This window comes from Tripterygium wilfordii, chromosome 6 (assembly GCF_013401445.1).
Source record: "Tripterygium wilfordii isolate XIE 37 chromosome 6, ASM1340144v1, whole genome shotgun sequence".
NCBI lineage: Eukaryota > Viridiplantae > Streptophyta > Magnoliopsida > Celastrales > Celastraceae > Tripterygium > Tripterygium wilfordii.
In genome coordinates, this window is record NC_052237.1 from 7,299,086 (window position 1) to 7,324,404 (window position 25,319).

Consider the following 25,319-nt stretch of genomic DNA (forward strand, 5'->3'; position numbering starts at 1 on the left):
ACAAGATCCATCGCTTGCCAAAGTGGCCGCAGATAGAGATTTATACATTCCCAATTCAGAAATCTCCCATGTGTTCCTCACAATCCAGAAATCTAAGCCAATGACCATTGTTACAGGCAAAGTTTAACCAGGCACGGTACCAACAAGTAGCCAAAATGACATCTTATTGAACAAGTCTTGAAATGAAAGAGATATTTAGTTCAACAACTCTTAATTAGGGCTGGTCATGGGTGGAGTCGGTTGATCATCAGCCGATAATTCAATTGACTTTGCTCTAAATTGAAAATCATGTGACATGAAATTCGACTGCATTTATTGAGGAAAAATTGGTGAGCGAAAATGATACCTTCTCTTAGTTCAATTTGAAGAGCATAGCTTGAAGACCTTTGACTTCAATCGTGGAGTTAGATGAGCCACATGCGAAGTTGAATGAATAAAAGGTTCAAGTAAATTGATCGTGGAAGAATAATGACTCTAGGATCTGAAATACCTTGTCTCATATTTTGTGATTCCTTTTAAAAGTCAATTGCCGACTTTTGAGTATTCTAACAACCACCAATCGACCCATATTGTAGAAAAAATAGAAGCAATTGTAGAGAATAGAGGCAATATTTGGTGTGTATCTCTATTGATCTTTTACATTACAATTACAACATCATATATATAAAGATCAAACATTACACCCTAAGACAAATGTTCCATAATTTGAGGAGCAAATTATGGGACAAAGGTTCCATAATTTGAGGAGCAAATTATGGGACAAAGGTTCCAAAATTTGATCCATAATTTGAGGAGCAAATTATGCCATAATTTGAGGAGCAAAGTTGGCCATAATGTGAGGATTTAATGTCAATACTCCCCCTCAAGCTGGATCAAGAGGGTTGATTGAGCCAAGCTTGGACAATAATCGGTGAAAATGACCAGAAGACAGAACCTTTGTAAAAACATCAGCAAGTTGATCATGGCTTCGAGTGTAAACTGTTTGAATAACTTGATTCTGAACTTGATGACGAATAAAATGACAATCAACTTCAATATGTTTTGTGCGTTCATGAAACACGGGATTAGCAGCAATATGCATAGCAGCCTGATTATTACAAAAAAGAGTCATAGGAAGACCACTTGGAAAACCCAAATCTGCGAGCAAACTCTTAAGCCATATTAGTTCACATGCACTGGATGCCATTGCACGATATTCAGCTTCAGCACTAGAACGAGCAACCACATGTTGTTTTTTGCTACGCCAAGAAACAAGATTTCCACCAACAAACATACAATAGCCGGAAGTGGACTTTCGATCAAGGGCATTTCCAGCCCAATCAGAATCACTATATCCTGTAACCCGTAAGTGACCGTGCTTAGCTAGAACTATGCCACGACCAATAGAACCTTTGAGATAACGTAAGATTCGTTTGACAATGCCCAAATGGAAAAGAGTATGAGCGTGCATGAACTGGCTAACAAGACTTACACCATAAGCAATGTCAGGTCGAGTAATAGTGAGATAAATGAGCTTACCAACCAACCGTTGGTAATCACTAACTCCTTGTAAAGGTTCACTGGCTGTATCAAGATTTAATTTGCTATCCAGTGGAGTGGATGCTGGTTTTGAATTCATCATTTCGGTTTCCTCTAGCAAATCAAGAATATACTTTCTTTGATTTAGAAATAAACCTTTGCTGGAAACTGCCATTTCAATGCCAAGAAAGTAATTTAAGGAACCAAGATCCTTAATAGGAAATCGAGATTGAAGAGTGGTTTTGAGTTGAGAAATAGCATCAATACTATTCCCAGCAATAATAAGATCATCAACATATATTAGGACCACCACTATAGTATTGGAAGAATGACGAATGAACAAGGAAGAATCAGCTGTACTGCGAGAGAAACCAACCTCTTGAAGAACGGTACTTAACTTGGCGTGCCAAGCACGCGGAGATTGTTTCAACCCATAGATTGATTTGTGTAGGTGACAAACCAAAGAAGAATCCGAACTCTGTCGATGTCCGGGAGGTAGTTTCATATAGACTTCTTCTTCAAGATCCCCATGAAGGAAAGCATTTTTGACGTCCATTTGACTCATAGACCATCCACAATTTACGGCAACTGAGAGGAGAGTACGCACTGTATTCATCTTAGCAACAGGAGCAAACGTCTCTTCGTAATCCACACCAAAGGTTTGAGTAAATCCCTGGGCCACAAGGCGAGCTTTATGCCTGTCAATGGTACCATCCGAGTGAAATTTAGTTTTATATACCCAGCGGCTCCCCACTGGTTGTTTTCCAAGAGGAAGTTTAACAACACTCCAAGTCTGATTTTCAGCAAGAGCTTGAAGCTCTTCACCCATAGCTTGTCGCCATATTTCCTGAGAATTTGCTTCCTTGAAATTCTTAGGTTCATGAACAGTAGAAATAGCGGTGAGAAATGCCACATGAGCTGAGGAAAGACGATGATAAGTGACATACTTGGAGAGAGGATGACAAGCAGAAAAAGTTACGTAATCTTGAAGTTTTGTTGGAGGAACGCGGTTTCGAGTAGGATTCCGTCGAACCAATGACGGTGAAACCTCAGGATTATTAGTGGAAGCAAGCACATGCACATCTTGGAGACTCTCGGGTTGTTCGGCTGGAGGATTCTCAACCAGATTTTCAGCTAGCACATTTGGAAGGAGTTCAGCCTGTCCAGTTGGAGGATTTTCAGTCTGCATATCTGGAGGATACTCGGCTTGGTGTGGAACAAACTCAGCAATATTAGGCTTGTGAGGAACCCCTTCAGAAATAATCTCGGATATAGGCAAGGGAAACACGTCCTCTAAATCATCTTGAGAATTTGTATAATAAGGTGTTGCTTCTTCAAACACAACATCTCTGGAGACAAATAATCTTCGTGAATCAGGATGATAACATTTATACCCTTTTTGGGTCGAAGAATACCCCAAAAAAATACACTTAGCAGCTCGGGCATCAAGCTTATCACGATGAGCTGCTTGTATATGCACAAAGCAAGTGCAACCAAATACTCTCAAGTGAGACACATCAATAGTTTTCTCCTGCAAAACTTCAAGGGGAGATTTAAAAGACAACACTCGGCTCGGAAGCCGATTGATGATATAAACTGCTGCTAATACTCCATAAGACCAAAAAACTTTTGGAACATGCATGTGAAGCATCAAAGCACGAGTTTTTTCCAACAAGTCTCTATTTTTACGTTCGGCTACTCCGTTTTGTTGAGGAGTACCAACACAACTAGTCTGATGCACAATGCCATGAGAATATAAGTACTGTGTCATATTTTTAGACATGAATTCTGTGCCATTATCAGAACGAAGTGTTTGAATTTTAGAGGAAAATTGAGTTTGAACAAGCATATGAAAATCTTTGAAGATATTCATAACTTCACTTTTTGATCTCAACAAGTACACCCAAGTAACACGTGAGAAATCATCAATAAATGTAACAAAATATTTAAAACCATCAATTGATTCAAGAGTAGGTCCCCAAACATCGGAGTGAACAAGTTCAAACATTCTAGTAGTTCTAGAAGAAGAAGACACAAAAGGTAATCTAGTGGATTTTGACAAATGGCAAATATCACAAGAAAAATAATTGGTATCAACATTTGGCAACAATTTAGTGAGAATATTATCTGAAGGATGTGCTAAACGTTGATGCCAGAGAACATGATCTGCCGAGGAAGAAGGAAAAAACGAGACTTGAGTACTTTTGCTAGGTTGAAAATTTCCGAAGATGTAGTAGATGCCTTTCAGAAAAAAACCTCTACCAATGATCTTCTTGGTGACAATGTCCTGAAAAAGTACCGAATGAGGAAGAAATATTGCACAACAATTTAAATCCAAAGTGAGTTTGCTAACCGAAAGTAGCTTGACTGGAAAGGATGGAACATATAAAGCTATTGAAGTCACATCTTTAGATAACAATTTAAGTTTACCTTCACCAAGAACAGGAACACCTTTTCCATTGGCAATTGACACATGAGGTGGAGTAGAAAATTTTTTGAAGTCAGACAAATTTGTTAATTTATTTGTCATATGATGGGTGGCACCAGAATCAACAATCCAAAAATCATGCACAGTATTAAATTCTATAGCAGTAGAAAGTGCACTGAAAATACCTTCAAAGTTGTCATTGAATTGATGTCCCGAGTCTGCTAAGAACCCAGCAAACTTACCAAGAAGGGCTATGAAATTCGAGTGTTCTGTACCAAAAACTCCATGTCCTCCCTTCTCCTGAAGATAGGTTGCAAACTCATTTATAAGAGAAATTGGATTTGAGATGTAATTTACCATATCTCCATGTAATGTTTTTGCAACATGGACTCTTGGTTTAGAAAGTCCCTTATCCTTAGCAAACTTTGGTTTCAATTCTGGATGGAGAACCCAACACCTTTCAACTAGATGTCCCAGATGATGACAATGTTGGCATTTTAAATCCGGTCGCTTGCCTTTGTATGATGCATAAGCACGAGACTCAGAGAGGTTAGGCCTAGCTTCCACATTCATGACTTTCCTTCTTAATTCTTCTCTCTGAATCATGGAGATGACAGAAGCAAGCGATGGAAGTTCTGGAGACATGAGAACTCGGCTACGGAGATCTTCATATTCAGGTCCAAGACTTGCTAACAACTGAAATATTTTGTCCTCCATTACACGATTGCGAAGAATCGTGGTATCAACCGTGTGAGGACGATACAACTCAAGTTCGTTCCACATCTTTTTAAGACAGCTAAGCAATTGAACAAAAGGTTTTCCGGCTTGTTGAAGATTCACAATATCTCGCTGAAGTTCAAAAATTCTGGCAGAATTATTTTGTTGGCCATACATATCACGAATTGCCGACCACAAGATAGAAGCAGACTCCGAGTAATTAAAGATCTCTGCAAGAGAAGAATACATGGAATTAAGAATCCATGACCGCACTAATTGGTCTTTTGATAACCATGCTCTATAATCTGGAGACTTTTCATCAGGAGAAGGAATCTTTTCATCAATAAAATCGAGTTTAGATCTTCCACCAAGAGCCAGTGTAATAGATCTGGACCATGGAAGATAATTAAACTCATTAAGGACAGAGCACAACCGTTGATTTGGATTGGACTCTAACTCAGGAGCACTTGGAGCACCTGTAGAAGACGACTTTGCGTCAGAGAAGATAGAATCGTCATTTGCCATAATTGTTGAGCAAACAAGAACTTAAACAGGACAAAAAACCTGCTCCGATACCATGTAGAAAAAATAGAAGCAATTGTAGAGAATAGAGGCAATATTTGGTGTGTATCTCTATTGATCTTTTACATTACAATTACAACCTCATATATATAGGGATCAAACATTACACCCTAAGACAAATGTTCCATAATTTGAGGAGCAAATTATGGGACAAAGGTTCCAAAATTTGATCCATAATTTGAGGAGCAAATTATGCCATAATTTGAGGAACAAATTATGCCATAATTTGAGGAGCAAAGTTGGCCATAATGTGAGGATTTAATGTCAATACATCTCTATATGAGTCAAGTGAAATTATTGACCAAACTTCATGAATCTGTTGATGATTGATTATCGACCATGAAAATCGAGTCGGTAATGAGTCAGTATGCGGATAAAACCAACCCATATTAAAAATTCACACCCCCATACACACAAACTATATTGTCCGCTTTGGGTTGTCTTATTCCCGTGAATATATCGGGTCCGCACGGCTTTATTTCTCTCTAGCTAACAAGTGGGTCAAGACCCAACTAGGGAAAATGCCTAGATATGTGTTGAGGGTGCGCTTTTGCCCTTATTAACCACTCAGTTGGGATTGTCCCAACCGATGTGGTATTTTGAGTCTTAACAACCCATGCCCAACTTTACTCTTAATACCAACTTGAACTGCATAATTGGATAGTAAGTGGCTTAGACATGGATTTAACTTTTAACGATTTTTCTTTGGACTCGAATTTATATTTTTCATGTAATTCTAGTTTAAGTAAATGGAGTACCAAGGATGATTGCATTTTTTTTAATCCAGAACCAGCCAGCCTTTTAAGATCGGATGTCTTTTAAACATGAAGTCTATCTGAACCAAATAGGCGATCCTTGAACAATATAATCCTAATTTTTGTTTCATCGGGTGGTTTCTGGTTTTCTATTTATCCACTAAACTTCCGGGTTTGGACCCAAATATAAAAACTAAAATTTATTTTGATTTTGTTAAGACTTGTATCTCATATCGATCAAGTGTAAACCATCAATATGGTTTATAAGTAAAATCAAATCTCTCTTATCCAAAGTTGGACAAAATTGTGTGAGTTGGACCAAGATCGAACAATATCTCTTCGAGTTATTTGGGTTGGATTTACGCTATGTTTCTACGAAATATCATCAGCTAATTCTAGTTTATGTCAGGAGCACGTAAGGATGATAGCATTTATATATTTTTTTAATCAAAGTCGACCTACTTTTTTGTTGTAACTAGACTTTAATGTTAGGAACTTTGTTAGGGCCTAAAAGATTGTCAACAGTCAAACATATTCATAAACATTTTTTTGAACTTTTCTATGCTAGCATGCTATATAAGTTGAAGATTATACTCCCTAATTTCATCAACAAAAACGATTCTACTACGCCAAGGATTCCACCAGTATAGCAATGGCTTCTTCCAAAGTTCCTCAAGTCCTGTTGAACTCGAGTGGTGGCCACAAAATGCCTTTGTTGGGCCTGGGAACAGCAAGCTTCCCTCTTGTTGAACCACAAGCCACTAAATCAGCAGTTCTCCAGGCAATTGAGCTTGGTTACAGACACTTTGACACAGCGTCATTTTATCTAACAGAGCAGCCAGTTGGTGAGGCCATAGCCGAAGCACTTTCTCGCGGCTTAATCAAATCCCGCGATGACCTCTTCATAACCTCCAAGCTATGGTGCAATGATGGCCACCCTGAACTAGTCCTCCCTGCCCTCAAGAAAAGCCTAGAGTAATATTATAAATACTATATATGTTTTCCTTTATTGTTTCCACAAATGGCGTCTCTGAACATGTTTCAATCTTGTTACTTTTGCAGAAACCTCAAGTTGGAGTATCTTGATCTCTATCTTATTCACTGGCCAGTGAGCACAAAACCGGGGGGGTCCGCCATGGATCGAGTAAGGAATAGAGAGTTCCTTCCCATGGACTATACATCTGTTTGGAAAGCCATGGAAGAATGTCAGATATTTGGCCTCACCAAGTCCATTGGAGTCAGCAATTTCTCTTGTACAAAGCTTGGTTACATCCTAGCTACCGCGAAGATCCCTCCGGCTGTCAATGAAGTAAGTCTTAGCAATGCCTATATATACAATCCTATATATATAATATTTGACGTAAATATTATGGTGTGGAATTATTGAAGGTGGAGTTTAATCCACTGTGGCAACAAAAGAAGCTCATGGAATTCTGCAAGGCAAATGGAGTCATCTTGACAGCCTACTCAGTTTTAGGATCAACAGGAACCATGTGGGGAAACAACAGGGTGATGGAGGACAAGGTGCTCAATCAAATTGCTGAGGCTCGAGGAAAATCGGTGGCCCAGGTTTTCTCGTCTCTCTAAAAGCCAAATATATGAGATAATAAGTTGACAGGCTACACCACAAATGAGCCGAAAAAATAACACAATGGATGAGAAGAAAAAAATAACACCAAGAATTTTTAGTGTGAAAAACCCTCGAAGGAGGTAAAAATCATGGGACTTGTAGGCCACTTTAAAACTTGCACTATATTAATGGGATTACGAACGTCACCCGTGTGTAGATCATTCACACAATACAATAATTTTATAACTTCAATTTGTGGATAAATATTTCACAAATTGATTCTTGTTTTCTCCATCTCATACTCACTCTTATGCTCCGTTTGTTGGGCAAAAAATTACTTCTTGAAAAACTTTTTTCATATCTATAGGTGTTTGTTTGCAGGAAAATATTAGAAGTACAAGAAAATGTATTCAAGTGAAATAGAAAATTAAACATAAAGATCAAAAAATAACATCCTTACTACTTCTCCGGATGTTGTTTTCGGTAGGGGACTCTAGAGCACTCCCTCACAATTAATGTGTGTAAATGATTAGTTTATTACATTTATTGAAAATATTCAAAACATTTATACTCTCTCTCTCTCTCTCTCTCTCTCTCTATATATATATATATATATATATATATATATATATATATATATATATATATCTGTGTGTGTGTGTGTTTTTATAGCTACAACATCTCTTTTATATCTAAAAAAGATCTTTTACATCTGTAGATGTATTTCTCTCAATTTAGAAAGATATCTATATGATATATAATATATACATGCGCCTGTATACAATATACATATATATCCTCATGTATTATACATCCTTCTATATATAAACACATTAATAAATAAATATATATATATATAAACAGATTATATCATTAAAAAATATTATATCTCAAATTTATGTTTTCCATCAAACAAACAATGGAAGTTATTAGCAATTTTTTGTCTAAATACTAAAATTTAATTGTTTTTTCATGATAAATTTTTTTTAAGATACATTTTTCATGAGAGGTTAATTTTTCTCAAAACAAACGGAGTATTAGAGATTTTCTTTTTCTTTTTCTCTCAAAAATTCATTGCTTAGAGACTCTTACGCCCTTGGTATCTCTTACAAGTTACAACTCTTTCTTTCAAATTCAGAAGAGAACAAATTAAAAATGACTTTTTCTTGACATCATTTATGAGGCATGTCCAGTTGGAAGACTTTCATAGAAAGTAGATTCCGTGTAGTAGATCGCATAACTTCTTTCACTGAGTCAAAATAAAAAATGACCTTTCTTCGCATCATTTATGAGGCATGTCCAGTTTGAAGACTTTCAAATGATAAAGTCAAACATGCAAACTCCTTACAAATTTTTAGTTTCTCTCTCTCCTTCTCTCTCTCCTTTTTAGTACTATCAAAATCACAATTTGGTTTTCCCTTGAATCAACAGTAGATGAAACTGCAAGATGATAAGAGGGGTGAATTTTCATCTTTATTTTTTTTTTCTATATTACTATTACCATTGGATATGCTGAATTATATATAGTATAGTCTAGCGAGGGTGTGTTTGCAAACATGCGCCCACAAAGTGGAATCTCTAATTGATAATTCCAGTAGTTGTTTGAAAGGATAATTTCAAAAGTTTAAATGAAATCAATTATATACGAAATGCCCTAACATATGGTGCCTAAGCAGGTGTCTTTGAGATGGGCATATGAGCAAGGGGTGTGTGCATTGGTGAAGAGTTTCAACAAGGAAAGAATGAAAGAAAACCTCAACATATTCAACTGGACATTGACTAAGGAAGAGGCCAAAAAGATTAGTGAGATCGAGCAAGTCAGAGGATACCTCGGAGAAGAATTCATCTCCATAGATGGGCCTTTCAAGACAATTGAGGAGCTCTGGGATGGAGAGGTTTGATTTCAATTCCTTACATGGGACTTTTGTCCCTGAAAACCTATCAAGCAATAACCCTTTGAGGAAACCAGTATTTGTAATGAATTGAACAAACTTCATATGAAGATTTCCCAGAAATCAGTGCTGTAGCTTGTTGAACATGAATAATCAAAGCAATTTTCGTTTTAAACTTTAATAATTGTAACTGTTGAACATGAACAAACACAATCGTTTATTGTTAACATTTCATCTTATATAAATACTGATGCTGCAAACTTGTTTTAGAGTGTGTTTGGATTGAGGGATTTAGAGAAGAGAAGAGAAGAGAAATGAAGTTTCATTCCAATTAGAATTAATGGGAAGTTGACGAAAAATCTGTCTACATGGACTGATCTTTTGCTGTTACACCACATTTATTCGAGTATATATTCAGTATTTGTAATCTGCATATATGTGTGTGTATATATGTATATAATCAAGACAATATTGTATCCCAAAAATAATATTGACAGTGATTCCCAATTGTAAATTAATGGAATACCAGAGTTTTTTAAAATAAATTCACACTCATCTTACTCTCTTATGGTCCAGTTGATTCCCATTAATTCTAATTGTATTTTATGATCTAGTCGATTCCCATTAATTTTGATTGTTTATTTTTTACATACAGTCCATTTGGTTGACAATTTATGTCAACTATATATTGTATTTAAACAATAAATTACTTTTGTCAACCAAACAAAAATTCTTTGACACAAAAACGAAACTTTTTTATAACAATTTATTGTCACTTTTGAAATTGTCTCAAATTTGACCATTTCAAGACAATTTGGGCGGCACATTACGTAAATACACTTCTTCATTCTTACTTGGACGAAATTGTCACCCCCATTTGAACACAACCTTTCCAAAATCAACGCATGTGACCTTCGCAGATACCAACGCATGTGACCTTGAAATTCTTATCAAAAAAATTAATAAGCTTGAATTTAATCCAAAAAACTTGATGTATGTAGAAGGTGACGTGTAAGGCTCATAACTCCCGTATTAATGCATAGATTATTAAATTTTAAATTGGAATAAATTATATTTTAAATCTTTTTTATTTATTTAATAATGCTATAATTAGTTTTATAAATTATTTATAATTTATTTTGCTATTTATTTAAATCTGTTATAACTTAAATGCATAATACACATGCACGTAATTAGCACAATAACTATAACATCATTTATGTTACCAGCAAAAGCTACACCATACACCTACCAACATTTCAGGAATCATTTCTGCTACCATTTATTACCACCATTTATTATTTGTAATATATGCTACTGACAATATTGTCTGCCAAACGGAGCCATAATAACCAGGAGGTCATTGATTCTATTACCTAATGATTGGACCACTAAATAGAGATTTCAATATCCTCTAATTAGAGTGTTTTAGTACTTGTTTTTTATGTATTATGTTTGTTTTAGATTAACTTTTCACTTACAAGTGTTTTCCATTGATTTTGTAATAAATTGGAGTAAAATGGAGTTATTCAAGCTTCAATAGTGAGACATCAGAGTTGCCATCGGGACACTTCCCATAGCCGTTGAGACAACCACCCTATCCGTCCAGACACTCTCATAGGCCATCTAGACATCTATTGCAGACCTGCAATCCAAGAATAAGATTTTTAAGGGGTTTTTGGACAAATATCAATTGTAATCAATGGGAAACGAGTTTGTAAGGGTAGATAGATATTTTAACATATAAAAGAGGGTAAGATCATATTATAAGGATTTCTTCTCATACATTCTCTTAATCACCACAGTTAACATATATTAGTGGATCGTCATTTTGTTAGGGAGAAAATTCAACAATGTTTGATAAAGCTTATACATGTTTCATCTTATGATAAACTAACTCATTTCTGACCCCCAAAACCTAATTTGTTATGATAATCTAACTCATTGATATGATTCATTGTGTTAGACAATCAGATCAATGTCAACGTTTGGTGCTATACGAGATTCATGTCCGGGTATGAGTTGTTTGTTGATGGTAATCTCTTCTCATGGAGAAGTAAGAAACAGACCACGATTGCCATTCGACTGCGGAGGTTGAGTGCCATGTCATGGGTCATGCTACGTGTAAACTTTTATGGTTCAGATCACTTTTATGGGAATTACCTGTGTTTGAAGGTGCCCCTATGCCTTTTTACTGTGACAACCATGTTGCCACACAAATCGCAAACAATCCTATCTTCTTAGCTAGCGCATTGCATTCGATTCCTTCCCGCCCTTCCTTTCGTGGAGGAAGGGCTTTCTAGTTAGTTTAGTTCTTCATATTGAAAGAATCTTTACCTTCTTCATCGCCTTAACTTTGGAATCTTCTCAATCCTTATCTAGGAAGTAGTTTTAGGTTTGTTTCTCTCTAGATTTCTTTGTTTTTCTTAGTTCTTCTCATGGTGGATGCGATGTTCGATTGTTTAAAGTATGTTCATAGAATTTTAGTTTCGATTTCTCTCTTGCGATTTTATGATAATTATGCTTTGGGTATATGTAAACGAGTATGCTATTATTGTGTTTTCTAGTACTCTTGGAGTGTGAATCTAGTTCGATAACTAAGTAAGCCCCAAGGAGAACACTAATTCATAATATGTGGTGTGTTGTTTTCTAAGCATTCATCGATAATCTAGAAATTCAATTTGGCATGTTTATATGGAAATCTTGAACACCTAATGCATGATTTCCCTAATTGTATGAGTGAATTGCATAGTCATCAATTATATTAGTTGATTATTAGTTGTTGTGGAATTTATGGAATGAGTATGGTAGGGTTATGGTAAATTGATATTTTAGTGTAGAACTAGGGTGCTAACAAAGCCGAACCCCAAGGGAAACATTAATTCATAAGAATATATGATCTACCCCTAAGCTTTGATTGTAGATCAATGAGCCCGATGACCTCCATATTTGTATTGAAGTCTCCATGCCCAATTTTCATTGTACTTGTATGGTTGTTTGATATCACATAATTTCATTGTGCATCGTTGTGTGTGTTCGCAATATTACCTTGACATGAGAATTGAACATCCATCGGGAATAGAGGCTGGAGCTTTGAATTAATTGTTTTTGCAAAACCACTTTTAATTTGATACTTGTTCTCATACTTACTGAGCTCTCAATTCTTTTACCTTTCCATAGTTTATTCATTATTCTTTGTGTTTAGCTCTCTTTTTAGTTGGTTGCATTTCATCCATGTAGTGGTAAAAAACCGTTATGGATCATTTGTCCAATCAATGCATGACCCAATCAGTAAAATTAGACAAGACGCCAGTCGACGCACAATTTGACCAATGAAGTAGAATAAGACGAACCCAAGATGGACAAGACCATATGCGTCCAAAAGCCCACAAGCGGCTCATACTCGGGCATCCGAGCCTAAGTTGATCAACACCCAAGTTTATCAACCCCTAAGTCAATCAAAGCCCAAGTTGATCAATGTCCAAGTCGATCAAAGCCCAAGTTGATCAACGCCCAATTCGATCAAACCCCAAGTCTATCAACGACAATGTCGATCAACGCCCAAGTCAATCGACGACAATGTTGATCAACGCCCAAGTCAATCGACGACCAAGTTGATCAACGCCCAAGTCGGTCAACCCTACCCCTAATACCAACTTGAACTGCATAATTGGATAGTAAATGGCTTAGACATGGATTTAAGGATTTTTCTATGGACTCGAATATAAAAACTTGGACGTTGATCTAATTCTATATTAAGTCAATGGAGTACCAAGGATGATTGCATTTTTTTTATAGCCAGCCTTTTTAAGATCATATGTCTTTTAAACATGAAGTCTATATGAACCAAATAGGTAGACGGTTCTCGGTTAATGTATTCCTAATTTTTGTTTCATCAGGTGGTTTCTGGTTTTTTATTTTGTCCTCTAAACTTGTAGGTTTGGACTCAAATATAAAAATTAATATTTGATTTCTTTTTGTTAAGACTTTTATCCCATATTGATTAGGTGAAAGCCATCGATATGATTTATAAGTAAAATCAAGGTGGTTCATTAACATCTCGGAAATATTCCGCCATAGTTAGAGCGGTTAAACCAACTCTCATACGAGCTCCTGGCGGTTCATTCATCTGGCCATAAACTAAAGCCACTTTTGATTCTGCAATATTTTGTTCATTAATTACTCCAGATTCTTTCATTTTCATGCAAAATCAAGGTGAGACCTATTTGCACTCCACATCTTCTCATTCATACCCCAAAAAATCCAAAAAAAACCAGTCTCAAAACACCCTACCACCCTAACCATCCTCTGTCTCCGTTTCTTCCCTCCTGTTCTTCCTTATCTATCCATCTGTATTTGCTCTCGTTTGCGTCTCTGCAACAATTGGAAGCCACCGTCTTCAATGCTCAAACTAATGCCACCACCGCCATTCTCGAAGAATTGGACAAAACTGGGTTGGACTTCGTCAAGTTTGAGAGGAAATACAATCTGCCTATACAAAGCATACCATTCAATTATCAATTGCGAAAAAAAAAATCCAAGTAGGAAGAGTATAATCATAAATATTCCCACTCTGGTCTCTGATATGTATATATTTAATCACACTTATGTGCATAATTGCTATTAAGTTCTCGTTCATTTATGATGGAATCGAGTGTTTTATTTGTTGAAGACTGATTCAAAGTGACTGACTTGGTCTTTTCAGTTACCTATTTTTATGCGGTAGCTTAGTCCTTAATTTTCTGGTTACTGGTATCAATAATCTCAGGATGTTGTTGAGATATTTTAGTATTTTCTGTTATCTTGTAAGCCTATAAAAAGGCACGTTTAAGCTGTTAAATGGAGAAGAAGAAAAAAACAATAAGAGTTCTGTTTTGCAGCAAAACACTTGTCCTCTTCTTTATCCTTCACAGCCCACAAAATTTTTTTCCCAACAATTTTGGTATCGGAGCATTGGTTCAAATGGCTGTCAAAGGCAATTCAGTGAGTGTCTCTCAACCACAAATTCCAATTTTTAACGGAGACGGCTATGAGTATTGGAGCATCAAAATGAAGACTCTATTTAGGTCTCAAGATCTTTGGGACTTAGTAGAGGAAGGGTACGCTGATCCTGATGAAGAGAACCGGTTGAAGGAAAACAGAAAGAAGGATGCCAAGGCCCTCTTTTTCATCCAGCAAGCTGTTGATGGGACTATATTCTCAAGAATTGCAGGAGCTGCTACTTCGAAGCAGGCCTGGACTACTTTGCAAACAGAATTTCAAGGCTCCTCAAAGGTAATGGCCATAAAACTTCAGACTCTTAGGCATGAGTTTGAAACTTTACTCATGACAAATAAAGAATCATTGCAAGATTTTCTGTCTCGAGTAAGTGCTATTGTGAGTCAAATGCAAACTTATGGTGAAAAACTTACTGATCGAACCATTGTTGCAAAAGTGTTGAGAAGTTTGACTCCAAAGTATGAATATGTAGTTGCTGTAATTGAGGAATCTAAAGACTTATCTACTTTTACATTCAATGAACTAATGGGTTCTTTGCAAGCACATGAGGCAAGGATAAACAGAACACTTGAAAAGAACGAAGAAAAAGCATTCCAGGTGAAGGGGGAGACATCCGTGACTGAATGGACAGCAGGAAGAGGTCGTGGAAGAGGTGGTTTTCGCGGAAGAGGCCGTGGACGAGGTAGAGGCAGTATTCAATGCCATCATTGCAAAAAATTTGGGCATGTCAAGGCAGACTGCTGGTATAAAGAGAAGCAACTCAGTTATGCAGAAGAAAATGATGGCAACCATGCAGAAGAAAATGATGCTGAAAACAGGTTATTCATGACTTATGTTGACACTAATGATGTACCTAATGATGTTTGGTTTGTGGACAGTGGTTGTTCCAATCATATGTGTGGCATAAAGTCTATGTTTAAAGAGCTTGATGAAACAAAGAAGATAAAAGTCAGGCTTGGAGATAATAAGCCCATTCAGGTTGAAGGGAAAGGAACTGTTGCAGTCAAGACTAGCCATGGTAATGTGAAATTCATTTATGACGTTCATTTTGTTCCTGGTTTGGCACATAATCTATTAAGTGTTGGGCAGTTAATGGAAAATGGATATTCAATATTGTTTGATGATGACTCATGCGTAATCAAAGATAAAAAAATCTGGACAAGTTATGGTGAGTGTCGGCATGACAAAGAATAACATGTTTCCACTTTATGTCTCAAATGTGGAAACATATGCTCTTGTTACTAATCAGTGCAGTGAATCAAAGTTGTGGCATCTTCGATATGGACACTTGAATGTCAAAGGACTGAGATTGCTAAGTCAGAAAGGTATGGTTCTTGGGCTGCCTAAAATTGATTCTATTGATTTTTGTGAAGGATGCATTTACGGTAAACAAATTAGAAAATCTTTCCCTGTTGGCAAAGCTTGGAAAGCATCTCATTGTCTTGAATTAGTGCATGCTGATTTATGTGGGCCTATGAACATTGAATCATTTGGGGGGAGTCGATATTTTTTACTCTTTATTGATGATTATAGTCGCATGAGTTGGGTGTATTTTTTGAAGCACAAATCAGAAACTTTTGATAATTTCAGAAAATTTAAGGCTTTGGTAGAGAAGCAAAGTGACAGTTGCATAAAGACTCTCCGAACAGACAGAGGTGGTGAGTTTTTGTCTAACGAATTCAAAGTTTTTTGTGAAGAAAATGGCATTCGCAGGGAGTTAACAGCGCCTTATACACCGGAGCAAAACGGCGTTGTAGAGCGGAAGAATCGGACTGTTGTTGAAATGGCTAGAAGCTTACTGAAAGCCAAGGAGCTTCCAAATGAATTCTGGGCTGAAGCAATTACTACATCAGTCTATCTTCTGAATATTTCTCCTACACGGGCTGTGTTAGACCAAACGCCATATGGAGCTTGGAGAGGTGCAAAGCCTTCAGTAAGTCACCTAAGAATTTTTGGTTGTATAGCTTATGCTTTGGTACCTGCACAAAATCATCATAAACTAGATGAAAAATCTAAGAAATGCATTTTCATTGGTTATTGTTCACAATCTAAAGCATATCGATTATATGACCCTACTAGTGGCAAGGTAATTATCAGCAGAAATGTAGTATTTGATGAAGATGCAAACTGGGATTGGAATGGGAGTAATGAGAAAGTTGAAATTCAGGTACCAGATGTTGAAAGTCTATCAAATGAAGTTCAAGCAACTCATCTGGAGCCCACTTCAAACACCAGCAGTCCTAGTAATTCATCAATTTCAAGTCCTTCTTCAAGCACAAGTAGATCAACTTCTTCAGATAGCTCCTCTGATGAGTCACCTCCCCAAAAATTTAGATCTTTGCAAAAGATCTATGAAACTTGCACATTTGCTTTGTTTCTTGAAGATCCTACAACTTTTGATGAAGCAGTGGCAAAAGAAGAATGGGTTAAGGCTATGAAAGAGGAACTGATGGCAATTCAAAGAAATGATACATGGGAGCTTGTAGATCTACCTGAAGGAAAAAATGTTATTGGCTTGAAATGGATATTCAAGACAAAGTTTCACGCAAATGGAGAGATCCAAAGGCACAAAGCTCGACTTGTAGCAAAGGGATACTCACAGCAACAAGGTATTGATTTTGAGGAAACTTTTTCACCTGTTGCTCGATTTGAAACAGTGAGAATTATTTTAGCCTTGGCTGCACAATTACATTGGCATATTTATCAATTTGATGTAAAATCCGCCTTCTTGAGTGGTGAATTGGAAGAGGAAGTATATGTTGCTCAACCTGAGGGTTTTGTGATTCATGGAAGGGAAGCACATGTGTATAAGTTGAAAAAAGCACTCTATGGGCTAAAGCAGGCTCCACGAGCATGGTACAACAAAATTGACTCCTACTTTCGAGAAAGTGGATTTGAAAGAAGCGAGAATGAGCCCACGCTTTATTTGAAGAAGCAAGGTAAACATGACTTTCTCATAGTCTGTCTTTATGTGGATGATATAATCTATATGGGGTCATCTATTTCTCTTGTTGCTGATGAGGAGATTTGAAATGTCAGATTTGGGCTCACTTCATTTTTTCCTTGGCCTTGAAGTGAAACAAGGAAAAGATGGAGTATTTGTCTCTCAAAAGAAATATGCTACTGATCTCCTTAAAAAGTTTAATATGTTGAATTGTAAGATGGCAGCTACACCTATGAATGTAAATGAGAAACTGCAGCTTGAAGATGGAACAGAGAAAGCAAATGCAAGGAACTTTAGAAGCTTGGTTGGTGGTTTGATTTATTTGACTAATACTCGACCTGATATTGCATTCTCTATGAGCATAGTTTCCAGGTTTATGCACAGTCCTTCTAAGCAACATTTTGGAGCGGCAAAGAGAATTATGCGCTATATTGCTGGAACCGTGGACTATGGAATATGGTTCACTAATGTTCCTGACTTTAAGTTATTTGGTTTCACTAATAGTGATTGGGCAGGTTCAATTGATGATAGAAAAAGCACTTCAGGAAACATTTTTAAGCTTGGGTCAGGAGCTGTCACTTGGAGCTCAAAGAAACAAGCAATGACCGCGTTGTCTTCTACAGAAGCGGAGTACGTAGCTGCAACTTCTTCTGTGTGTCAAGCTATATGGCTAAGGAGACTTCTTGCAGATCTTCATCAAGAACAAACAGGGGCAACTCAGATTTTTTGTGACAACAAGTCAACAATTGCAATGGCTAAAAATCCAGCATTTCATGATCGGATGAAGCATATAGATATCCGATATCACTTCATTCGAGAGCAAGTTGCAACTGGAATTATAGCCTTGAAGTTCTGCAACACTCATGAGCAAGTAGCAGATATATTCACGAAACCACTTCCTTGTGAGAAACATGTTTACTTCAGATCACAACTTGGTGTGTGCAATTTTGAATCAAGGGGGAGTGTTGAAGACTGATTCAAAGTGACTGACTTGGTCTTTTCAGTTACCTATTTTTATGCGGTAGCTTAGTCCTTAATTTTCTGGTTACTGGTATCAATAATCTCAGGATGTTGTTGAGATATTTTAGTATTTTCTGTTATCTTGTAAGCCTATAAAAAGGCACGTTTAAGCTGTTAAATGGAGAAGAAGAAAAAAACAATAAGAGTTCTGTTTTGCAGCAAAACACTTGTCCTCTTCTTTATCCTTCACAGCCCACAAAATTTTTTTCCCAACATTATTTGTGTTTTCCTTGTGTTTTGATATAGGGACAACTTATACAAGTTGTGGAACAAAAACATCATATTTCAGTATTAAAAGGTTGGATTTTCGCTCCAGTACTCCTAGGTGCCCCCACGGATTTGGATGATGCGCACCCGCCCTATGGGGCGCTGTACTGCCACTTTGAGGTTGTGGATCAGCAAATACACTGGGAAATTTCGCTCTAGCGGTATATGGCGCTCTAGCGGAAATCACCAGCAAAAATGAAAGACTTTTGGTTGCAAAAGAAATGGGAGACACGTGGGACCTACACCGATGATATAAAGGAAAAGAAGACAAAATGGTGGGTCTTATGCTCCATTTGTTTGACGGAAAATCAACCTCCTGAATTTGTTTTCCTAACTTTGTGGTGTTTGGAGATAAGAAAACAAAATTTATAATAAGTCAACTCAAAATAAGGAGTTGTAAGATGGAAAGCAATTTCCCTTATTATCCTTGGGATATTGTTTTCTCCACAACAATAAACTGATTGTTAAGCTAATTTTTTTACTAAAAGTATACATGGAAGGCTTTTTAAGATGAATTAAAAAAACTGTATCTTTTATATATAATACTCTATACATATAAATACATATAATAAGACATTAAATATTAAATTAAGACATTTTTTTTCTCAATGTCACGTGGGATCCGGAGGAGCTTTTAGATCAATTAAAATTGTACCTCATATATATAATAAGACATTAAAATTATACATCTTATATGTATATATATGAAAAATCTTAATTAGAGAATATTAGTTTTAACAAATTATATTACTGTGATATTGTGAATATATTCTATTAGAGAATGTACTGAGCATATACTTGTGTAGATTGACCATTTATAGTTATATACACATCCACATATATAGTGAAATGAAGTAATATTGGATGTGTTTGTATATAAAAAGCATAAAAGAAGTTGGATTATTCTTTATTTTGTTGGATTATTGTCTCAAACTAGAATTTAATATTTGCGTCTTATAGTTGCTATGTATTGACACATTGATAAATATATGTATACACACATGATAAAAAATAATAACGTTGTGCCTCAAATTTATGTTTTCCACCAAACAAACATTAGAAAATATTAACAATTTTTTTTGTCCAAACACTAGAAATTAGTTTTTTTTTTTCATGATAGTTATTTTCTTGAGATCTATTTTCTATGAGATGTTAGCTTTCCTTCAAACAAACGGAGCATTAATGAAGAAAATAGAGAGTGAGAATAAGATGTAATGAAAGAAGAGATGTCGCACAAAGAAGAAAGTGGAGGAAATAGAGAGGAAAAAGTCAAATTGGTGGGTAAAACTTTTACAAATATAATGGAGCCGTGAGTGAGTGGAAAGAGAGTAGTGGAGTAGAGACACTGGTTAATAGAGAGAGAGAGATTTTTGTAAATAAAAGGAGGAGGAGATATAATTGAAGAAAACATTCAAACTACGGAGAGTAGCAGGGAGGCAGAGGCAGAGACAAGCAGAGACAGAGGCATAATAAGAGTTTGTAAATATGTTGTGTTTTATATTAGTATTTAGTATTTGTAATAACTCTTGTTAGCTGGGGCTGAGCTTGAAACCCTGAACATAATTTCAGTTTATAAATAATCGGCGGTAGATTTTTCAGTTTCTACATTTATGATGATTTTGATTTCTCCATGATATTTGGAATTCTGATATTTGTTTCCTTGAGTAGTTGCCTTGGTAATATGTATTGGGGTTAATTTGTTGTAGAGCACAAAGTCAATCGCCCATGTTGATAATGTTCTTGCATGCAACACATAATTATGTAAGAACTAATTATGGGAAATAAATTCTTGAATGCCTACAACCTAAGAGAGAATCATACAACCTACAGTTTGGCCATGACCTTGCTGTGAATATCGTCATCATATATATATTTGTTGGAATTGTTAATCTACCACTATTTGTGAATTGTTTGATTGTTCAGTGGTGGATAGTGAGCCCTAGCCATTATTTCCATTAATTATCTTCTTCCCAAACCTTTCTTCTTCAATCTTAGTCTTAATTTCAGTTTATTTTCTTCTACGTACCAAAACCCCCCATCAGAATTGTGTGTGACTTGTAAATAACGGTTAGATTATGTATATATATTAATATCATTCCTCATGGGATCGACCCTTGCTACTAACTATACTGAGAAATTGGTTGTACATTTGCAGGGATTTTAAATTGTTAGTAACTACATATATAGCAGTCTCATCTTGGACTAAAATCTCTATCTTGAGGAGAACAAAACAAGTAGCAAATAAGCCTACTTCACATGAAACTGAGATAATCTCTACCATTTGAACTTTTTTCTTGATAAACTGCTTCTTAAGAACGATAAAGAAGAGCAGATCGACAAGTGGAAATGCATAATAAGGTAGGTGCTGGTTTTCTATGATTTTATTTTTATTTTTTTGGTCTGGTAACTAAAGCAGCTTCCATAAAAGACATGAAGTTTGATACAAGAAAACAAAATTAACACTCATACAAACAAAAATAAGGAATACAACATCAAAGAAGTGTTTTTGTGCTATGTTTTTAGACAAGAAACGTATATGGGGGGTGAATAGTTTTTAAAAAATAATAATAAAAAAAGGGTTAATTCATATTCATGTGAATTTTTAATGGGATTTCTAGTAATGGGGTGTAAATGAAAAAATGGAGAGTACAAATAGCTCCCACCTAAAATCAAATATCTCTCATCCAAGAAAGTTCTTTTAAGGACAAAATTGTATGAGTTAGACCAAAATCGAATAATATCTCTTCGAATTATTTGGGTTAAATTTACGTAATGCTCCTACGGAGTATCATGAGCAAATTCTAGTTTATGTCAGTAACACGTAAAGATAATTGCTTTTTGTTGTAACTAGACTTTAATGTTAGGGCCTAATAGATGGTCAACAGTCAAACATATTCACAAACTTTTTTTTTCCCTGAATTTCTCTAAGCTAGCATGCTATTCCCCAATTTCATCAATCAAAAAGATTCTACTACGGCAAGGATTCCACCAGTATAGCAATGGCATCTTCCCAAGTTCCTCAAGTCCTCCTGAGCTCGAGTGGCGGCCACAAAATGCCTTTGTTGGGCCTGGGAACAGCAACCTTCCCTCCTGTTGGACCACAAGCCACTAAATCAGCAATTCTCCAGGCAATTGAGCTTGGTTACAGACACTTTGACACAGCGTCATTTTATCTCACAGAGCAGCCCATTGGTGAGGCCATAGCCGAAGCACTTTCTTGCGGCTTAATCAAATCCCGCGATGACCTCTTCATAACCTCCAAGCTATGGTGCAATGATGGCCACCCTGAACTAGTCCTCCCTGCCCTCAAGAAAAGCCTAGAGTAATATTATAAATACTATATATGTTTTAATTCCTTTATAGTTTCCACAAATGGCGTCTCTGAACATGTTTCAATGTTGTTACTTTTGCAGAAACCTCAAGTTGGAGTATCTTGATCTCTATCTTATTCACTGGCCAGTGAGCACAAAACCAGGGGGGTCCGCCAAGGATCGAGTAAGGAATAGAGAGTTTCTTCCCATGGACTATACATCTGTTTGGAAAGCCATGGAAGAATGTCAGACATTTGGCCTCACCAAGTCCATTGGAGTCAGCAATTTCTCTTGTACAAAGCTTGGTTACATCCTAGCTACCGCAAGGATCCCTCCGGCTGTCAATGAAGTAAGTCTTAGCAATGCCTATATATACAATCCTCCCCCCACCACACCTATACATGTAAGTTTTAGATTTGATGTAAATATTATGGTGTGAAATTATTGAAGGTGGAGTTTAAACCACTGTGGCAACAAAAGAAGCTCATGGAATTCTGCAAGGCAAATGGAGTCATCTTGACAGCCTACTCAGTTTTAGGATCAACAGGAACCATGTGGGGAAACAACAGGGTGATGGAGGACAGGGTACTCAATCAAATTGCTGAGGCACGAGGAAAATCGGTGGCCCAGGTTTTCTTGTCTCTCTAAAAAAGCTAAATATATATGATAATAAGTTGACAGGATAGACCACACAAATGAGCCCGAAAAATAACACAATGGATGGATGAAAATCAAAAATAACATAATAAGTTGCCGACACTTACTTTGGCACTACTCGAATGATAAAAGCCAAACCCTACATTGTATTGGATAAAGTCACTCTCTACTTTCTATGCATGTTTTCCAACTTTTTCTCCATTAAGTGATCCATCAATATCACGATATATATATATATATATATATATTATTTTAACGCATAAACCCCAACTAAAGACGAATTAAATTTTTCTAAATTCCAAATCAGTATTTTTACTTCTATCTCAAATTTTTTTAAAAAAAAGGCTAATTAAATTCTTTGACTGCCTTTTACTCATTCTCTATATATCCTTCATCTTTACCTTGACAATTCCATGGAACAAAGTAGTAAATCAATTTTATTCTATCTTTCTCCTTCTTTCTCTCATTTTTACTACCATCAAAATCACAATTTGGTTTTCCCTTGAATCAATAGTAGATGAAACTGCAAGATGATAAGAGAGGGTGTGTTTGCAAACACCCACAAAGTGGAGTCTCTAATTGATAATTCCAATAGTTGTTTGAAAGGATAATTTTAAAAGTTTAAATGAAATCATATACGGAATGCTCTAACATATGGTGCCTAAGCAGGTGTCTTTGAGATGGGCATATGAGCAAGGGGTGTGTGCATTGGTGAAGAGTTTCAACAAGGAGAGAATGAAAGAAAACCTCAACATATTCAACTGGGCATTGACTACGGAAGAGGCCAAAAAGATTAGTGAGATTGAGCAAGTCAGAGGATACCTCGGAGAACAATTCATCTCCATAGATGGGCCTTTCAAGACAGTTGAGGAGCTTTGGGATGGAGAGGTTTGATTCCAATTCCATACATGGAACTTTTTTCCCTGAAGACCTATCAAGCAATGAAACTTTCAGGAAACCAGTATTTGTAATAAATTGAACAAACTTCATATGAAGATTTCCCAGCAATCAGTGTTGTAGCTTGTTGAACATGAATAATCAAAGCAATTTTCGTTTTAAACTTGAATAATTGCAACTGTTGAACATGAACAAACACAATCGTTCATTGTTAACATTTCATCTTATATAAATAGTGATGCTGCAAATTTGTTTTAAAGTTGACGAAACATCTGTCTACATGGAATGATCTTTTTGCTGTTACACCGCATTTATTCGAGTATATATTCAGTATTTGTAATATGCACATATATAATCGAGACAATATTGTATCCCAAAAATAATATTGACAGTGATTCTCAAATATAAACTAATGGAATATGTTCGTCGTCTTCTACGCTGGACAGGAGATGTCACAATTCTGACACTGGAGATTGGGAGTATTGAGGTTGTAGATGTTCCAAATGATTTGATAGAGGATTGCATCGAGTCTGACCTCTTCATTAGACGGACTGTGTGCAGTTAGAGAACACAAAGTTGCTGGCTTGTGATTTGCCTTTCAGGAAAATGACTTAAAATTCGTGAAATGTCAATCTAAAAAAAAGCAAGAGACAGAAGACTATCACCAGAGTGAAAAGACTTCCTAATGGAGTGAAATGAAAAACAACACGTTACTGAAATGCATCAAGAATTTCATTGAAAATTGATACATCCTGAGATGTAGGCGTTCTTTACAAGCTAAAATAAAGACATAACTGCAAAGGCTTTTGGAAAGGAAAAAGAGAAATCTAAAAACTTATTGGCCGGAGCCATGCTAATTGAAAAGATAAGTGGCATGAGTCATGCCTAAGAAAGCAATAAAGAATAGAATTTGAAGACGCTGGGTCTGTAATTGACTCGGGGTCTGTTGGTTCACACGTGGTGTTTTGTAGATTCTTCTTTCTCTTCTTTTATAATGCCAAGGGATGATCTTGATTCTTCTCATGTTTCTCTAGCATTCACTTCACGTACTCTGTCATGGGGATCATGGTAAAACCATCTTGTTGCTGCTTGCCAGAGTGATTGGGTTAGTGGTCTTCATAATCATAACCTTCTCCTGAAAATGAGGATGATGGGAGTATCTTTCTGGTCATAATTCTTCTTCAAAGAGGATGTGGGCCCTCTTGGAGGTTGTGATCTGCTCCACCTTGTAGATTTACAGGATTTGTGCTTGAGATTGTGGGAACATGGCTAACAACAGTCATTCCGTTGATGCTTCTGCACGAAAGATCGTGGAAAAATATCATCTTCCTTGATGTACAGGATGAATGTGGCTTTGATCTCTCAGTGTCATGTAGTAGCTGGAAACGTTCTTGAGAGAATTCAGGAACGTATGGCTAACAAACTCCGGTTTCTCCTGAACTCTCTTTGAGACGACTATGCTAAAATCTCGATTGTTCCTCAACAAACTAATTTAAAAGAGAATAAGCTCTTAAGACAAATATTTCCTAATTTGTAGCATTTTGGATACTAGATTTCAGACATTCTTGATTTGTAGTAATTGATCCCTAGATTCTAGGCTAGTAACTACCAGAATTCTACAAAATGAACAAACGTCAAAGATAAAAATACCCTGCCTCCGCCACATGTTACCAGAAGATTGGATGTTCCTTGTAAACTATGAGACCTAGCTAGTTACTTATCTGACCACAATGAAAAAACTCAAAACATAAATATTTCACCAG

The 25,319-nt window shown here is 36.3% G+C and overlaps 4 protein-coding genes across 4 annotated transcripts; 3 read left to right on the forward strand and 1 right to left on the reverse strand.

Moving 5' to 3' along the window:
- Nucleotides 1–210: 210 nt before the first annotated feature.
- On the reverse strand, nt 211–5,188 carry LOC120000651. The gene is made up of 3 exons (XM_038848779.1): nt 4,189–5,188; nt 2,594–2,724; nt 211–306 (listed from the first exon to the last, which is right to left on the reverse strand). The coding sequence occupies exons 1-3, from the start codon at nt 5,186–5,188 to the stop codon at nt 211–213; spliced, it is 1,227 nt and encodes a 408-aa protein (XP_038704707.1).
- A 1,453-nt stretch (nt 5,189–6,641) lies between these two features.
- Nucleotides 6,642–9,655, forward strand: LOC120001039 (non-functional NADPH-dependent codeinone reductase 2-like). Its single transcript, XM_038849252.1, has 4 exons — nt 6,642–6,975; nt 7,063–7,309; nt 7,390–7,569; nt 9,247–9,655. Exons 1-4 carry the CDS (start codon nt 6,653–6,655, stop codon nt 9,469–9,471), a joined length of 975 nt encoding a protein of 324 aa, XP_038705180.1. The 5' UTR covers nt 6,642–6,652; the 3' UTR covers nt 9,472–9,655.
- A 7,837-nt stretch (nt 9,656–17,492) lies between these two features.
- On the forward strand, nt 17,493–18,850 carry LOC120000652 (uncharacterized mitochondrial protein AtMg00810-like). Its single transcript, XM_038848780.1, has 2 exons — nt 17,493–18,275; nt 18,671–18,850. Exons 1-2 carry the CDS (start codon nt 17,493–17,495, stop codon nt 18,848–18,850), a joined length of 963 nt encoding a protein of 320 aa, XP_038704708.1.
- Nucleotides 18,851–21,625: 2,775 nt separating this feature from the next.
- On the forward strand, nt 21,626–23,782 carry LOC120001029 (non-functional NADPH-dependent codeinone reductase 2-like). The gene is made up of 4 exons (XM_038849243.1): nt 21,626–22,013; nt 22,105–22,351; nt 22,453–22,632; nt 23,329–23,782. Exons 1-4 carry the CDS (start codon nt 21,691–21,693, stop codon nt 23,551–23,553), a joined length of 975 nt encoding a protein of 324 aa, XP_038705171.1. The 5' UTR covers nt 21,626–21,690; the 3' UTR covers nt 23,554–23,782.
- Nucleotides 23,783–25,319: the final 1,537 nt, after the last annotated feature.

Coding starts and splice junctions, on each gene's coding strand:
- LOC120000651 (XM_038848779.1), bottom strand. CDS start 5,188: ATGGCAAATGACGATTCTATCTTCTCTGACGCAAAGTCGTCTTCTACA. Junction 2,725..4,188: donor GAATTTCATAGCCCTTCTTG/GTAAGTTTGCTG, acceptor TTCCACACCAAG/CCGAGTATCCTCCAGATATG. Junction 307..2,593: donor AGAGTCTCCAAGATGTGCAT/GTGCTTGCTTCC, acceptor CAATAAATGCAG/TCGAATTTCATGTCACATGA.
- LOC120001039 (XM_038849252.1), top strand. CDS start 6,653: ATGGCTTCTTCCAAAGTTCCTCAAGTCCTGTTGAACTCGAGTGGTGGC. Junction 6,976..7,062: donor GCCCTCAAGAAAAGCCTAGA/GTAATATTATAA, acceptor TTACTTTTGCAG/AAACCTCAAGTTGGAGTATC. Junction 7,310..7,389: donor TCCCTCCGGCTGTCAATGAA/GTAAGTCTTAGC, acceptor GAATTATTGAAG/GTGGAGTTTAATCCACTGTG.
- LOC120000652 (XM_038848780.1), top strand. CDS start 17,493: ATGTCAGATTTGGGCTCACTTCATTTTTTCCTTGGCCTTGAAGTGAAA. Junction 18,276..18,670: donor TCTGCAACACTCATGAGCAA/GTAGCAGATATA, acceptor GTTTTGATATAG/GGACAACTTATACAAGTTGT.
- LOC120001029 (XM_038849243.1), top strand. CDS start 21,691: ATGGCATCTTCCCAAGTTCCTCAAGTCCTCCTGAGCTCGAGTGGCGGC. Junction 22,352..22,452: donor TCCCTCCGGCTGTCAATGAA/GTAAGTCTTAGC, acceptor AAATTATTGAAG/GTGGAGTTTAAACCACTGTG. Junction 22,633..23,328: donor GAGGAAAATCGGTGGCCCAG/GTTTTCTTGTCT, acceptor GTGCCTAAGCAG/GTGTCTTTGAGATGGGCATA.